General features: G+C 44.1%; 1 protein-coding gene across 1 annotated transcript in view; it reads left to right on the top strand.

Annotated features, from left to right (window-relative positions):
- Nucleotides 1-14,119, top strand: part of FAM98B (family with sequence similarity 98 member B) — a 28,570-nt gene extending 14,451 nt beyond the window's left edge. Inside the window, exons 4-8 of the mRNA XM_077263615.1 lie at nt 1,800-1,969; nt 8,490-8,570; nt 9,833-9,949; nt 11,536-11,703; nt 12,931-14,119. Of these exons, the coding sequence (XP_077119730.1) occupies nt 1,800-1,969; nt 8,490-8,570; nt 9,833-9,949; nt 11,536-11,703; nt 12,931-13,206 (812 nt within the window). The 3' untranslated portion in view covers nt 13,207-14,119. The remainder of the gene's footprint in view (nt 1-1,799; nt 1,970-8,489; nt 8,571-9,832; nt 9,950-11,535; nt 11,704-12,930) is intronic.
- The last annotated feature ends 2,846 nt before the right edge of the window (nt 14,120-16,965 follow it).

Here is a 16,965-nt window from a genome sequence, read left to right as displayed (position 1 = left end):
GGGGATTATGAACAGGGTGGATTGATTTAAATCACGCCGATTTAAATCATGATTTAAATCACGATTTAAATCAAAAGATTTTTTTCTATTTAAATCGGATCGATTTAAATCATGATTTTAATCATGATTTAAATCACTGATTTAAATCAAAAGGTTTTTTTTAATATAAATCACGATTAAAATGAGAAGTGAGAGCAGTGCGCATGTGCGCCCATAGTTACACGGACGAAACTAGGGGCAACGATCTAACGCCAGGGTGAGGGGGGGACCCCAAAGTAAGTAAAAATCTTTTTTGTTTTACTATATGGCAATAGGTAGGTGTTTAAAAGCAGCATGTCTTAATTGTATAAACTATTAATAGCCTCCACATTTTGTTCATACTGCCCCTTTAATTCCACACTTCTAGCTTGGTTTCACTTTTGGTTTAGTTTCTTTTTCCATTCAGTTGACATGCCCAAACTTGTTGGATAGTCAGCATCCTACAGAAACCTCTGGAAGAGCATGGCATTGTGAATGTTACACATATACAGCCTTTATTCTACTGAGTTAAACAACTCAGCTTTATCTCATGATGGAAGAACCTTTGGATGGTAAAATATTTTCCTCAAAAAGCAGTTTATTGAAAAAAATCCGATTTAAATCAAAAAAATCCGATTTAAATCAAAAAAATCCGATTTAAATCAAAAAAATCCGATTTTTTTGATTTTTTTAAAAAAACATTGATTTTTATCCACCCTGATTATGAAGCGGGCACTGACTGCGGGGAGGAAGGAGCGGCCATTTTGCCGCCGGACTGTGCCCATCGCTGTTGGCTCGCGGCAAAACGGCCACGACCAATCAACGAGATTGGGGCGGGATTTAGCACTGCTTCACTTTTTACTATTGATGCTGCCTATGCAGCACCAATAGTAAAAACATAGAAGGTTAAAAATAATAATAAAAAAAACTAAAACATTACATTCTCACCTTCCAGAGTCCGCCGCCGTCCGCGCCAGCCTTTCCCGCTCCTCGCGCTCCGGTCACAAGAATGCATTGCGGCAATGAGCCGAGATCACGTGGCTGTCTCGCGAGACCACTACATGATCACGGGTTATTGCCGCAAAGCATTACTGGGAACGGAGCATCACGAGGAGCATCGGTAAAGGCCTCAGCTGGATCCAGGGGCCGACGGAAGGTGACTATATACCGGTAACTATTTTTTATTTTAATTGTTTTTTTAACAGGGATATGGTGTCCACATTGCTATATACTGCGTGGCCTGTGTTATATACTACGTGGCTGTGCAATATACTACGTGGCCATGCTATATACTAAGTGGGCTGTGTTATATACTACGTGGCTGTGCATTCTAGAATACCCGATGCGTTAGAAACGGGCCACCATCTAGAATATATATATATATATATATATATATATATATATATATATATATATATATATATATATATATATTATGTTTACTATGATTTTTATAAAAACCACACCAAGCAGCCCAGTAAGTGACACATCGCTGGTATCGGGGTCCCTGCCCCTGCATCATGCTGCTCTCAGATTACATAGCAAAAACTTGGTCGCAGATTCACTTTAGGCTTTACATGACAAAATCCCCTGCTGATTGGATTAAACTCTGGCAGTAGTCTGTGGTTCTATTTTCTGTTTTTCAATTTGCTTACATTCTTAGCTGCTGATTCCATATTTTTCAGTCTCATATTAGGCGAGATACAACTAACTTGTCTGTTGTGTCCTGTAGCCGTCACCTAGTGTGACCTTCATCTTACGCTGTTGTTCATGTCTTCCAGTATTTTTAGGTTCAGAGCTTCAGGCCTTACAAATTCTACAATACAAAAAGAAAGACTCGAGTTCGGGTGATGACGCATATAAGGAGACCAAAACTATCTGTGAAGCTCTTCGGCTTACTGATCAATCATCTTCAAACATCTCCTTAATGTTAAAAAGCATAGAGGAAAAGGTGGGGACTTGTTTTATGTGCCAGCTTCTACCAGCTGCTCTTCATTTCTGATGGTATAACTACCGTATATACTCGAGTATAAACTGGGATTTTCAGCCCATTTTTTTAGGCTGAAAGTGCCCCCCTCGGCTTATACTCGAGTATTTTGTCCCAGGGGGTCAGCGGGGGAGGGGGAGCGGCGGCTATCACATACTCACCTGCTCCTGGCGCGGTCCCTGCATGTCCGATGGTCTCCAAGCAGCTCTTCCTGTGTTCAGCGTTCACGTGGTACCGCTCATTAAAGTAATGAATATGGACGCATATTCATTACTTTAATGAGCGGTACGTGACCGCTGAACATAGGAAGAACCTGCCGGCTCCTGGAGACCATCTGACAGTGAGAAGCTGCCAGGGACCGTGCCGGGAGCTGGTGAGTATAACGGGGGAGGGTTAGCATTCCGATATTCACCTGTACCCGTTCCACTGCCGGGCGCTGCTCCATCTTCCGCGTCCTCTGCCTGTGACTGCTCAGGTCAGAGGGTACGATGACGTAGTTGGTGTGCGCCCTCTGCCTGAACAGTCAGAGCCGGAAGATGGAGCGGCGAACGGGGAAGGTGAATATCGCAAGTGCCGGGGGCCTGAGCGACGAGAGGTGAGTATGTGATTTTTTTAATGTTAATCTCAGCAACAGCATATGGGGCATAATCTATGGAGCATTTTATGGGGCATAATCTGTGGAGCATTTTATGGGGCACAATCTGTGGAGCATTTTATGGGGCATAATCTATGGAGCATTTTATGGGGCATAATCTGTGGAGCGTTTTATGGGGCATAATCTATGGAGCTTTTTATGGGGCATAATCTGTGGAGCATTTTGTGAGGCATAATCTGTGGAGCATTTTATGAGGCATAATCTGTGGAGCATTTTATGGGGCATAATCTATGGAGCATTTTATGGGGCATAATCTGTGGAGCATTTTATGGGGCATAATCTATGGAGCATTTTATGGGGCATAATCTGTGGAGCGTTTTATGGGGCATAATCTATGGAGCATTTTATGGGGCATAATCTGTGGAGCATTTTGTGAGGCATAATCTGTGGAGCATTTTATGAGGCATAATCTGTGGAGCATTTTATGGGGCATAATCTACGGAGCATTTTATGGGGTTTAATTTATGGAGTATCTTATGGGGCCATCAACCTTTATACAGCATTATATGGGGCATAATCTATGGAGCATCTTATGGGGCCATAATCAACATTTATACAGCATTGTAAGGGGCAAATGTTTCTATAGAGCATCTTATGGTGCCATTATTAACCTTTGTGCAGCATTATATGGGGCATATTTTAATATGGAGATCTTATGGGGCCATCATGAACTGCATGGAGCATTATATGGGGCTCCTGATTCAATATGGATATTCAAAAACACTTAACCTACTGATGTCTCAATTAATTTTACTTTTATTGGTATCTATTTTTATTTTTGAAATTTACCAGTAGCTGCTGCATTTCCCACCCTAGGCTTATACTCGAGTCATTAAGTTTTCCCAGTTTTTTGTGGCAAAATTAGGGGTCTCGGCTTATACTCGGGTCGGCTTATACTCAAGTATATACGGTAAGTAGAGGTAATTATTTATTTTAAATGCTGCAATTAATTTACTATTATATATTCTGCAAAATCTTGTCATAAGACCCTCTTACTTAATGAGGTTATGACCACCGCATACAGTTATTATTTTTAAAATCAGAAACCTTATCTGGTGCATTTGTTGTCTAGCTCAGACATGTCAAACTCTGGCCTACAGGGTGATTATATTTGGCCATGTGGGGCCATTATTCTGTATGGAGCACTATGTGAGGCCATTTTCTGTATGGAGCACTACGAGGGGCTATTATTCTTTATGAAGGACTGTGAGGCCATTATTCTGTATGAAGGACTTTGTTGGGATATTATTCTGTATGGAGCACTACGAGGGCCATTTTCTGTATGGAGCACTATGTGGGGCCATTATTCTGTATGAAGAACTTTGTGGGGCTCATTATTCATTATAGAGGGATATGTCGGGGCTATTATACTGTATGGAGTACTATGTTGGGTCTACTGTAATGTATGAAGGACTACCTGGGGACCATTATACTGTGTGGGAACTGCAATTGTCGCATCATACTGTATTGGGGGTCACCAAACTTTACCAGGTGTTAAAGGGGGTGGTTCAGTAGGGTCATACTGTGCATGTGGAGAGTACTGTGGAGGATGTCACACACTGTGTTTGAAGGACATTTTTGTTGGCATCATACTGTATGGGAGCAATGAAAGTGCAATCTAGGGAGTTCAGTAGAAGGAACATTCCTTAGCATGGGCTGCAAAGTTATGAGATGTTCCCCTTCTGTGACCCCACCTAATGTTAAGGGTTGTTTTTTTTTTGGAGATGGGGTGGAGGAAGAATAGGAAGTTCTGCTATGGGGCCCCATAATGTCTAAGTACGCCCATACCCAATTCTCCTGTCATGTAATCTTACTCTTAAGAACTATTAATTAAAATGTACTTAGTTTGTGGAACAACCCCTTTATGACCTTTTGACGTATCCATACTTCCAGGTCACCTGGCACTTACCGACCTTGGATGTGTGGATACATCGTGGCGATTTTGCATTGCTGCCGGGTGTCAGCTGATTCTTCAGCTGACACCCGGCACTCCGTGTAGGAGTGGAGCCCGCACCACTCCTGGCATTTTAGCCAACTAAATACTGCAATCGAAATCGGTCACAGAGGAAGGGATCCCCCTTTGCACTCCGTTCGGCGCCCCCGCGACATCATCGCGAGAGACTGATCGTTGCCATGGTGACCCAATGTCATCCTGATGATAACCGGGTCACCAGAGTTACCAAGCATGCTAGATCATGCTCAGAGCATGCTTTAGCAAGTTGTGGAATAAAACATGATCAAAAAGATGAAAGTAAATAAAAATGGTACCGCTGAAAATGTCGTTTTGTCCCACAAAAAATAAGCCACCATACAGCTCCATCAGCGGAAAAATAAAAAAGTTATAGCTCTCAGAATAAAACGATACAAAAATAAGTTTTTCTATAAACGTGTTTTAAAAGCGCCAAAACATAAAAAACATAGATGTGTTATTGCTGTAATCATACTGACCCGAAGAAAAAAGCAGTCTTATCACTCTTAACACACGCGGAATGACATAAAAAAAATCAATTCCTGAATTGCTGGTTTCTGTTCATTCTGCCTCCCAAAAATCATAATAGAAAGAAATTAAAAAAAAAAAAAAGTCATGTGCCCGAAAATGGTACCAATAAAAACGTCAGCTCGTCCTGCAAAAAACATGCCATCACATGACTGTCAGCCGAAATATGGAAAATATATAGCTCTCAAAATATCAAATGGGGTTACTTGAGGTGATTCTGCTTTTCTAGCACTCAGGGGCTCTGTATATGGAGTCTGCAAACTATTCTAGGAAAATCTGCGCTCCAGGAGGCAAATAGCGCTCCATCTCTCCCAAGTCTCTCCGTATGGCAAAGTAGTACTGTACAGCCACATATGGGGTATTGCCACGTTCAGTAGAAATTGTAGGAGAAATAATGGTGAAATTTTTACCCATTTCCCAGTGTGAAGATCCCCTTGTGAAAATACAAAATTTTTGGCTTAAAAAAGATTTTTGTGGGAAAAATGTGGTGTTTTGTTTTTTTGTTTTTTTTCCCACGGCTCTGTTATACCGAAGCACCTAGGCCAAGCGATTCTTCTGGCCGCCTCTTCTCTATTACGCACAGAAGTAATCATACCTGTTCCCCGTAATGAACGGTTTTCAGGGTTCTACTCCAATCTTTTCATAGTCCCGAAGAAAGACCGATCGTTTCCTCCGATTTTGGACCTCAAGCGATTGAACCATCACGTTCGGATCCGTCTTTGCAGGATGGAGTCCCTATGTTTGGTAATCACCTCCATAGAATCTGGAGAATTTATTTACATTCAGGATGCTTATCTCACATTTCTGTTTGTGTTCAGCATCAGAGATTTTTATGGTTTGCGATCCAGGAGGATCACTATTCGCTCCAAGGGATTCTCATAATTCCTTACTTGGACGATCATCTGATCCAGGGGCCGTCCAGCCGAGACTGCGACCAGAGTCTTCAGATCACCCTGGACACTTTGGTCTACCTCGGCTGGATTGCCAACAGAGAGAAGTTCTCCCTGACCCTAGCTCAGCACCTGGTGTTTTCTGGGCATGAGGTTCGACACAGCCCAAGCCCACGTCTTCCTTCCAAAGGAGAATTTTTTTCTCTCTCCCTGGGGTTCCGCACTCTAAAGCTACCAGCTCCTCTCCCCCTGCGGTCCTGCTTGAGAGTTCTGGGGATGATTGTTGCCGCCATGGAAGCTGTGCCCTTTGTCCAGTTCCATACGTGTCCTCTTCAGCTGGCCCTCGTGTCGGCTTGGGACAAGAGGACAATCTCTCTGGACCGACCTGTGCTTCTGCCTCTCAAGGTGAGGCAGTTCCTACCTGATGCACACTATCAGCCTCAGTCCTACGAGGGAAGTTTTTCCTTCCTCTCCTCCGGTGGCAGGTCATCACCACCGACGCCAGTCTCCTTGGTTGGAGAGCGGTCTTTTCTTCATCACCGCAGGGTTGCTGGAACGCCCAAGAAGCCATTCGCCCCATCAATCTCCAGGAGATCAGGGCAATTTTCTTTGCCCTTTGCTACTGGCATACCCTCCTCACAGGCTAGCTGGTCCGCGTACAGTTGAATGACGCCACTACCGTGGCTTTCATAAACCAAGAAGGTGGGACACGCAGCAAACAGGTTATGGTACAGGTAACAAGGATTCTGCGATGGGTGGAACGTCACGTTCCCGCAATATCAGCCGTGCACATTCTGAGGGTGGGAAATTGGGCAGCGGATTCTATGAGCCGTCAGGGTCTCGCATCAGGCGAGTGGTCACTCAGCCCCACAGTTTTCAGCCAGATGTGCCAGAAATGGGCACACCGGACGTTGACCTGATGGCATCTCGGATGAACCATAAGGTTCCTTGGTACGTAACCAGGTCCCGGGATCCCTAGCCTAGCATCGGTTCCGATGCTCTAGTAATCCCGTGGTCACATTTCCAACTGCCTTTTCTTTTTCTGTCCCCTCCTTGATTCCGAGAATCTTGAAAAAGATAAAAGGCAGAAGGGATTCCTGTAATCCTGATCGCTCCAGACTGGACATGACGGGCCTCGTACGCAGATCTGGTTAACAAGCTCATGGACGTTCCCTGGAGGCTTCCAGACCATCCGGATCTTCTTTTGCAAGGCCTTCACAGTCTTTAAGTTTAAAGGCATTGCCGTTGAGGCCGCAGTTCTGATAGAGGCTCGTTTTTCCCATCAGGTCATTCAAACCATGATTAGAGCGAGAAAACCAGCTTCCTCATGTGCCTACCACAGATACTGGAAGGCCTTCTTCCGGTGGTGTGAGGACAACAATTTGGTTCCTATGTCCTTTTTCCTTCCTTCCATCCTTGGTTTTCTACAAGCGGGTCTTGACTCGGGTCTATCACTCAGTACTCTTAATGAGCAGGTTTCCGCTCTGTCAATTCTTTTCCAATTAAATCTGGCGTCTCCTTCCTAGGTAAAGACTTTTCTTCAAGGAGTCGCCCACCTGGCACCTCCTTATCGTTCCCCGATAGATTCATGAGATCTTAACCTTGTCCTTGGCGCACTCCAGCACGCTCCGTTTTGAGCCCATTCAGGAAATTCCGTTTTCTCTTCTGTAATGAGAAGTTGCCATTACAACCATCAGGTGAGTTTGAGTCACCAGGCCTCGGCTTTACAGATTTGTAAGGCCGTGACCTGGTCATCTTTGCACACCTTTGCAAGGTTTTACAGGGTTCATAATCATGCCTCGTCTGATTGTTGGTCAACTTTTAACCCTTATAACTTCCTAATAAATAAAATTGTTTCAAAAATTAAAGTGAAGTAGACATGTGGGAAATTTTATTAAGTATTTTGTGCGATATGACTCTGATTTAAGGGCATAAAATTAAAAGTTGCAAAATTTTTACCAAATTTCCTTTTTTTTTCACAAATAAACGCAAGTCATATTGAAGAAATGTTACCACTGTCATGAAATACAATATGTCACGAGAAAACAGTCTCTCGGAATCACTGAGCGTTCCAGAGCTATTACCTCGTAAAATGACAGTGGTCAGAATTGTAAAATTTGGCCTGGTCAGGAAGGTGAACACAGGCTCAGCGGTGAAGGGGTTAAGTTTGTTTCTATATGAAAAAGTTTATCATTTTATATTTGATGATGAGGAAAAACTTCCTCAATTGTAGACCTTTTTTTAATAAATAACAAGGTTGGTTTGCTACTTTTGTCCAAGTTTATAATTTTGAGGTTGACATCCCTGGTTTAGCTGATCCTCACCCTCCACAGACCCTGATAAATCCCTTTCACGGCCATACCTTCAGTAAGATGTTATTGCTCATGTATGCACTGATATTATTTTGTATTCTTAGAATTTAAATTGATTTATTATTTGCAGGTTACGGAACTTTTACCAAAACTGAAGTCTGCCAGCGTTAACCAGGCCCTGCTCAATGTGGATCTGACTGCTCAGCAGCTGGTGAGGAAGCCATGTCCGATACAGTATACTTGTGGGTGAGGGGTGTATGTAGATAGTACAGGGTCTGCAGAACCACAGAATGATTAAATTATTACTTGTCAGCCATATTAAGCAATGCTATCGTCATGAGGCTGTGTGGAAGCACATGGGCTCCCGGCTGCCTTTCTACGGGGTCTCCATATACACTCCTCGGTATGCAGAATAACTCTGTAATATGGAATCCAATGGAGATTTATATGAGAAAATCCTCTGTCTCCATATGAAATCTAAGAACTACAAAGGAACGATAAGGCACCATAGATCTAGATGACGACCCCCAAATCTTAAGTTCCCAGGGTACAAACTAGAGTGGATCTGTAGGTTTGCTCATAACCCAAAATTGTATGTGCTTTGGAACAGGGCTGGCAAAACAAAAAATGAATCCTTCATCACTGACCTCTTCTGTTGCCTCGCTGCCCGCTATTTGGTTCTCTTCTTACCGCCATCTTGCGACACCTCTCAGACCTCTTCGTTATACGCCAGGGCTTCCGCCTGCATCCAAGCCACGGAGGTCACTTCTCGTCATTAGGTGGTGGTGCATGTCTTGTCGTGTTGACATTGCAACAATCGGTGAATTGTGAGGACTGAACGCCGTCCTGACCTGTAATGAAGAGATCAGAGAGGGGTTGCGCAATGGCTGAAGAAAGGCAATCGATCGGTGAGTAGCGGGCGGCCGGAGAGGTGAGCACTTAGGTCAGTATTAGTTTTCAGTTTTTATTTATTTTTTTAATCTTGCGTTCATAACTAGGAGTCGTACGAAATTTGGGATTGCTTGTTGTGGTGTCCTAGTCGTCCTCTCTGTATATGCATTACACCTAAATGATGAGCTTGTAAGTGATAAGGAAAATTAAAATCTTTGTCTCATTGGTCTTGACCATTAAGGGGCCAGAAAGGTGACAGGTACATGGGAGGGGGCAAAAAAAATCTAATATTGTGTTTGGCAGATACGTGAAACCCTGTTAACTTTGATCAGAGGATGGTGATGTACTGTAAATGACCGCACGGGTGCAGTATAAATAATGTAGATTTATACAACTCTCACATTCATATGATTGTAAAAAGGTTGAGACGTTTTATGGTATCCTTCAGTTTCCTCGTCAGGAGCGGTGACACCCGTTTTCCCTATATTGGTCATATTGAAGATCTATGAATCTTTCATCCAACCCATAAACATATAAAACATCACATCAGACATTTAATTTTGTGCGCCTCTTATATTATAGGAACGTCTGGAGAAAATTAATGACGCTCTCTGTAAAGAATACGAGTGCCGTCGCAGGATGTTAATAAAGCGGCTGGATGTCACCGTGCAGTCATTTGGGTGGTCCGACAAAGCTAAGGTGAATGAAGCAAAATGACACAGGAAGTGCAATATATGGGACGTAAAAAAGCTGATCCAAGAAAAATATATCTTTCTACTGTGTTAGCCAGCAGATTAAAAAATGATAAAAATTGAGAATCCTCAGTGGTTGATACTGTACTTTTTAAGGGCTAGCTGAAATGATGGGAACAAATCCCAAGCTTTCCAGACTACGGTCTCTTCACTTTGGAGTCTTAACAGGAGAGAAAATATATATGCAGTGACACTAAACGCCACACGAGGGCAGCACTTCCATATGAAGCTTCTAACGGTGCCACCTAGGATCCTGTAGGGCTTCCTTCCGATTGTGTCCCCTTGTAATTGCAGAGCGTCGCAAATCATAGTAATGAATGTAATAACACGGACAAGCATAACGAACTGGCGAGATCAGATCCTTCCAAGAAAGTGCCCATAAAATAAAGTATAAAACTTACAGTAGTTGGAAAAGTTTTGTCATGGCTAACCAAGGTGGGTTCCTTCGTGTCGTGTGACACAGGACACCAATGTGGCAGCATGAAGCCACGCCAACAGTATATTGTATCATTAAATGTTTGGTGTAATCTGGACACAATCCTATCTAACAGATTCGCCAGCACATTGACGGCACCACTTGCCCAACACTTGACCAATGACTAGCTTTGTGTGCGGGGGGGCCATGTAGGCAAACAATGAGACCGAATGTTCATTTCAGTGTGTTCACACCCAGTGCAGTGAGGCCACGTTTTTTTGTAATGAATTTATCAAACTGCATCGGTTCGGGTCTCCGCTACTGAATCACATGGAAAAGGTATTTTGGATGCAGTTATGGAGAGCTAATTGATTTTGAGTTTCACCTTACTAGGGTTTTCACAAATATATATTTTTTTTTTGATTGACAGTCTAGGGATGGGTTGTCCGTCCTTGTGATAGGTTGTCCATCTTCAAGATAGGTTGCCTGTCCTTGTGATAGGTTGCCTGTCCTTGTGATAGGTTGCCTGTCCTTGTGATAGGTTGCCTGTCCTTGTGATAGGTTGCCTGTCCTTGTGATAGGTTGCCTGTCCTTGTGATAGGTTGCCTGTCCTTGCGATAGGTTGCCTGTCCTTGCGATAGGTTGCCTGTCCTTGCGATAGGTTGCCCGTCTTTGGGATCGGTTGCCCGTCTTTGGGATGGGTTGCCCGTCTTTGGGATGGGTTGCCCGTCTTTGGGATGGGTTGCCCGTCTTTGGGATGGGTTGCCCGTCTTTGGGATGGGTTGCCCGTCTTTGGGATGGGTTGCCCGTCTTTGGGATGGGCTGTCCGGCCTTGGATTAGGCTGTAAGTCCTTGGGATAGGCTGTCCGGCCTTGGTTTAGGTTGCCCGTCCTTGAGATAGGTTACCCGTGTCTGATCAGCAGCAGTCCTGGGAATTGGACAGTCCACAATCAGCTGTCCTGATGAGGATCATCTTACTTTATGACCTCTATTTCTAGATTTATAATCCAAAATCACAGGTCAGAATACACAGACTATAACAGTTTAATTTGTGGAAAAGTTTTTTTTTCCCTTTTTTCATATGAGTGTACAACTATTTCTTTTATCTGTGCTTTTAGGCAAAAATGGATGAAATTGCAAGAGTGTACCAACCAATCCGTTACTCACTGTCCCCAAAAACGAGAATTTCTGTGCCGCATCTCTTGGCCGCCAGACGGGACTTCTCGAAGATAGTCCGTACTAGTAGTGGATCTGCCCGAGAAAAGATGGTGTGCCCCATCAATAAGGTAAATCGACTGGGATATATTTTGTTCCCTCCGCCTGCACACTAGCTGTACTAGCTGATGGACATTGGTCCAGCTTGATGCCTGACATCTTGATATAGAATATGTGAAGATTGTAGGTAGGGCTTCCCATCGCTGACTTTATGACCCCACAATCTTTCCTTGTAGCGTCTCCTGGTAATCATCATTTTCCATCCCACATATAACCCTACAGTCAGTGCTCTCCCTCTGCAGTGAGGACACCTCTCTTCAGTGCTTATGAAAAACATATCAATTTTGTTTTTTTCTGGTTTTGCTCTATACGCTTCTTAACGAGACGGAACAATAAGGGACCGGCACGACAGCTGGGGCCAAGACTTAGTCAGCCGGTCTCATCTTTCAGTCACTATGGAGACCTAGCAGCGGATGGGATCTGCTGAGCTCTGATTCCCAGTCATGGTGTATGTGCATGATATGACATGACCATATGCTGTATAATCATTGTGAGCACAGCTAGCCCACCGGCAGCGCTCCAGAATAGGACAGAGGCGACTGTGAGATCTTATTGTCCCGCTCTTTGTGCCAGAATACAGTTTTCCATGGTAACAATGCACGGATTGATAGATATGTATTTTGCTCTTATATTGAAACCTGTTGGTATCACAAAGGGAGGATCCCCCTGTTATATGCCAGTCTCTCCCTGCCCACTCAGCAGTGATTGACAGCTGTGGTCTGTGCTCCGACACACACAGCAGCCCATTAGTTACTGTATGTATAACTGCACTGAGCTCATCAATAATGGGTCTTTATCGTTCCTACACACAAGACAATACAAATTGCAATGGTTGCAAAGTTGGGCAAAGCCTTTTAAGGGTTTGTTCCTTTTCGAATAAGTTTCTATCTAAACTTTGTCATAAAACTGAAGTAATCTTACCCGGATCCAACGGCTAGTCTCGGCTTCCAATCAGTGAGCTCAGCAGGAACGCCCCGCTCTAAGCCGCTGAGCTCACTCATTGGCTGTCGATGTGACATCCATGAGATGCAGACACCCGGATAGACTCGCTGGTGAACCTGGGGAAGGTGAGTGCAGGGTGGCTTGCTTCTTTTATTAATGGGGAACAACCCCTTTAAGTAATGAATTGCTACATAACTTTGGACCCATTTAGATAACCAGAAGGTTCTTTTTCTGGGTAATATCAGATGTGTTTGGATAATGACTATTTTACTTGTTCTCTCTACATCGCACTTCAGATTCTCATGGGCAGGGTGCCGGATCGAGGAGGAAGACCTTCAGAGATAGATCCTCCACCTCCAGAAATGCCACCATGGAAGAAAAGACAGGACGACGGAGGAAGAGGAGGCTGGAGGGGAGGTGGACGAGGTGGAGGTGGCGGTGGTGGTTATGGGAGAGGAGGGTACAATGCAGGTGCAAGGGATTTTAATAGAGGTGGACAAGGAAGCTACCAGGGCAGAGGAGGATACGGTGATGGAGGCTATGGAGGAAGAGGGAACTATAGGAGATACTGAATGGTACATACATGTTTTCTACCAGTGGTCGTTCTGAAAGCCTCCTAAAGCACAATGTCTTCTTCTGTGAAGGCATCAAGTGAAGCAGCTAGCGTTCCTCATTTTTGCATCACAACGTATTTATTTTTCTACGTTCGTAACAGGAGATCATCGAGACAGACTTAATGTTGATATGACATTGGAGAGTGGACACTTCTCATCTGCGGCCTGAATTCTGAACATGTAGTTGCTGAGATTCGGTCTTTGTGAAGACTTGCAATAACTTTCATATATAAGTCAAAAATGAATTAATAGTTTTGTTACAGTATCTGAAACGTGAAGGATTTAGCTTGTAAAACATTAGTAAGCCGACATGGTGTATATACAGTGGGTATGGAAAGTATTCAGACCCCTTTAAATTTTTCACTCTTTGTTTCATTGCAGCCATTTGGTAAATTCAAAAAAGTTCATTTGTTTTCTCATTAATGTGCACTCTCCACCCCATCTTGACTAAAAAAAAACAGAATTGTAGTAAATGCAAATGCAAATTTATTAAAAAAGATAAACTGAAATATCACATGGTCATAAGTATTCAGACCCTTTGCTCAGTATTGAGTAGAAGAACCCTTTTGAGCTAGTACAGCCATGAGTCTTCTTGGGAATGATGCAACAAGTTTTTCACACCTGGATTTGGGGATCCTCTGCCATTCTTCCTTGCAGATCCTCTCCAGTTCCGTCAGATTGGATGGTGAACGTTGGTGGACAGCCATTTTTAGGTCTCTGCAGAGATGCTTAATTGGGTTTAGGTCAGGGCTCTGGCTGGGCCAGTCAAGAGTGGTCACAGACTTGTTCTGAAGCCACTCCTTTGTTATTTTAGCTGTGTGCTTAGGGTCATTGTCTTGGTGGAAGGTGAACCTTCGGCCAAGTCTGAGGTCCAGAGTAGGGTTGAGCGACTTTCATTTTTTTAAGATCGAGTAGGGTTTTGGGAAACCCGATTTTGTCCAGAGTCGAGTCGAGTGCAGTCGGCCGATTATCGCTAAAAGTCGGGGATCGACCGAAACACGAAACCCAATGCAAGTCAATGGGGAAGCATAGTCGGCAGTGAGTGGAGGCCAGGAAAACACCTACAGTGCCCATTTTAATGCCAAAAACATCCATTCTTGTTTCTGAAGCTTGCCAATCTTAATTAACTGTATAATAATAGTTGGGCATAAGGAATTGGGGGAAAGTTGTGGGGGGAGTAGGGCTGGCTCAAGTTTTTCGTGGGCCCAGGAAATGCGGACTACGTCACGGCGGTGTTGCAGGGAAAGGTAAGTATTTAAAAGTTGCAAGTGCTGTGATCCTGAGCAAGCAGGGGGGGCCCACTCGTTCGCATTGCCACTGGCACAGGGCCCCTCAAAGTACGGCGGTGTGTTTGCATGGCGGGGGCGCCTCCCACCAGCAGCGACACTTTTGCGTACTCTGAGGGGCCCTGTGCCAGTGACGTCGCCAACGAGTATGCCCCCCCACCTGATGAAGGAACCTGCACTTTCATCTGCACCTTCCTCTTTGTCCCTGTGTAAGGTGGTATAACATGCGGGAAGGGGAACCTTACTTTCAGCAGGGTCAGATTCTGGCTGTGTAGAGTACAAGGGGAATGTAGTGGTCTAGGTCAATGTACCAGCAGACTCATTTAGCAGTGGCTGGGCAATGGGCAGGATGAGGAGGAAACAGATATAGGGCCAAAGAATAAAGTAGGCTACATGCAGTTCAAAATTGGTAACAGGACTAAACAGGCGGCATTGCTTTGTTCAGTGGAGTAGCAAACCCAAGAGCAGCAGACACTGTTTCAAGGGCCTAACCACACTAGTAGGCCAAATGCAGTTTAATATCTGATAGTATAGGGCGAAAGCCAGAATGTGGAAGCTCAGCTTTGTTCAGTTGAGGACAACACCAGGGAGGGGCAGACACCTTTAGTAGGCCGGAAAAGCCTATTGCATTTTTTAAAATGGTAATTTGGAGCAGAAGGTTGAAGCTCAGCTTTATTTAGTTGAGGGCAACACCAGGGAGGGGCAGAAGCCGTTAGTAGGCCCTAACCACCATTTTTTTTTTTTTTAAAACCACTTAATGAGAGCCGGAAGGTTGAAGCTCAGCTTTATTTAGTTGAGGACAACACCAGGGAGGGGCAGAAGCCGTTAGTAGGCCCTAACCACCATTTTTTTTTTAAAACCACTTAATGAGAGCCGGAAGGTTGAAGCTCAGCTTTATTTAGTTGAGGACAACACCAGGGAGGGGCAGAAGCCGTTAGTAGGCCCTAACCACCATTTTTTTTTTAAAACCACTTAATGAGAGCCGGAAGGTTGAAGCTCAGCTTTATTTAGTTGAGGACAACACCAGGGAGGGGCAGAAGCCGTTAGTAGGCCCTAACCACCATTTTTTTTTTTTAAACCACATAATGAGAGCCGGAAGGTTGAAGCTCAGCTTTATTTAGTTGAGGACAACACCAGGGAGGGGCAGAAGCCGTTAGTAGGCCCTAACCACCATTTTTTTTTTAAAACCACTTAATGAGAGCCGGAAGGTTGAAGCTCAGCTTTATTTAGTTGAGGACAACACCAGGGAGGGGCAGAAGCCGTTAGTAGGCCCTAACCACCATTTTTTTTTAAAAACCACTTAATGAGAGCCGGAAGGTTGAAGCTCAGCTTTATTTAGTTGAGGACAACACCAGGGAGGGGCAGAAGCCGTTAGTAGGCCCTAACCACCATTTTTTTTTTTAAAACCACATAATGAGAGCCGGAAGGTTGAAGCTCAGCTTTATTTAGTTGAGGACAACACCAGGGAGGGGCAGAAGCCGTTAGTAGGCCCTAACCACCATTTTTTTTTTTTTTAAAACCACTTAATGAGAGCCGGAAGGTTGAAGCTCAGCTTTATTTAGTTGAGGACAACACCAGGGAGGGGCAGAAGCCGTTAGTAGGCCCTAACCACCATTTTTTTTTTAAAACCACTTAATGAGAGCCGGAAGGTTGAAGCTCAGCTTTATTTAGTTGAGGACAACACCAGGGAGGGGCAGAAGCCGTTAGTAGGCCCTAACCACCATTTTTTTTTTTTTTAAAACCACATAATGAGAGCCGGAAGGTTGAAGCTCAGCTTTATTTAGTTGAGGACAACACCAGGGAGGGGCAGAAGCCGTTAGTAGGCCCTAACCACCAATTTTTTTTTTTTTAAAACCACTTAATGAGAGCCGGAAGGTTGAAGCTCAGCTTTATTTAGTTGAGGACAACACCAGGGAGGGGCAGAAGCCGTTAGTAGGCCCTAACCACCATTTTTTTTTAAAAACCACTTAATGAGAGCCGGAAGGTTGAAGCTCAGCTTTATTTAGTTGAGGACAACACCAGGGAGGGGCAGAAGCCGTTAGTAGGCCCTAACCACCATTTTTTTTTTTTAAAACCACATAATGAGAGCCGGAAGGTTGAAGCTCAGCTTTATTTAGTTGAGGACAACACCAGGGAGGGGCAGAAGCCGTTAGTAGGCCCTAACCACCATTTTTTTTTTTTTTAAAACCACTTAATGAGAGCCGGAAGGTTGAAGCTCAGCTTTATTTAGTTGAGGACAACACCAGGGAGGGGCAGAAGCCGTTAGTAGGCCCTAACCACCATTTTTTTTTTAAAACCACTTAATGAGAGCCGGAAGGTTGAAGCTCAGCTTTATTTAGTTGAGGACAACACCAGGGAGGGGCAGAAGCCGTTAGTAGGCCCTAACCAAAGTTGAAGGCCAAATGCAGTTTAATTTCTGATACTATAGGCC

This window comes from Ranitomeya variabilis, chromosome 1, assembly GCF_051348905.1.
Source record: "Ranitomeya variabilis isolate aRanVar5 chromosome 1, aRanVar5.hap1, whole genome shotgun sequence".
Classification (NCBI taxonomy): Eukaryota; Metazoa; Chordata; class Amphibia; order Anura; family Dendrobatidae; genus Ranitomeya; species Ranitomeya variabilis.
The sequence above is the reverse complement of the archived record's forward strand: the minus strand, read 5'-3'. Positions and strand labels throughout refer to the sequence as shown.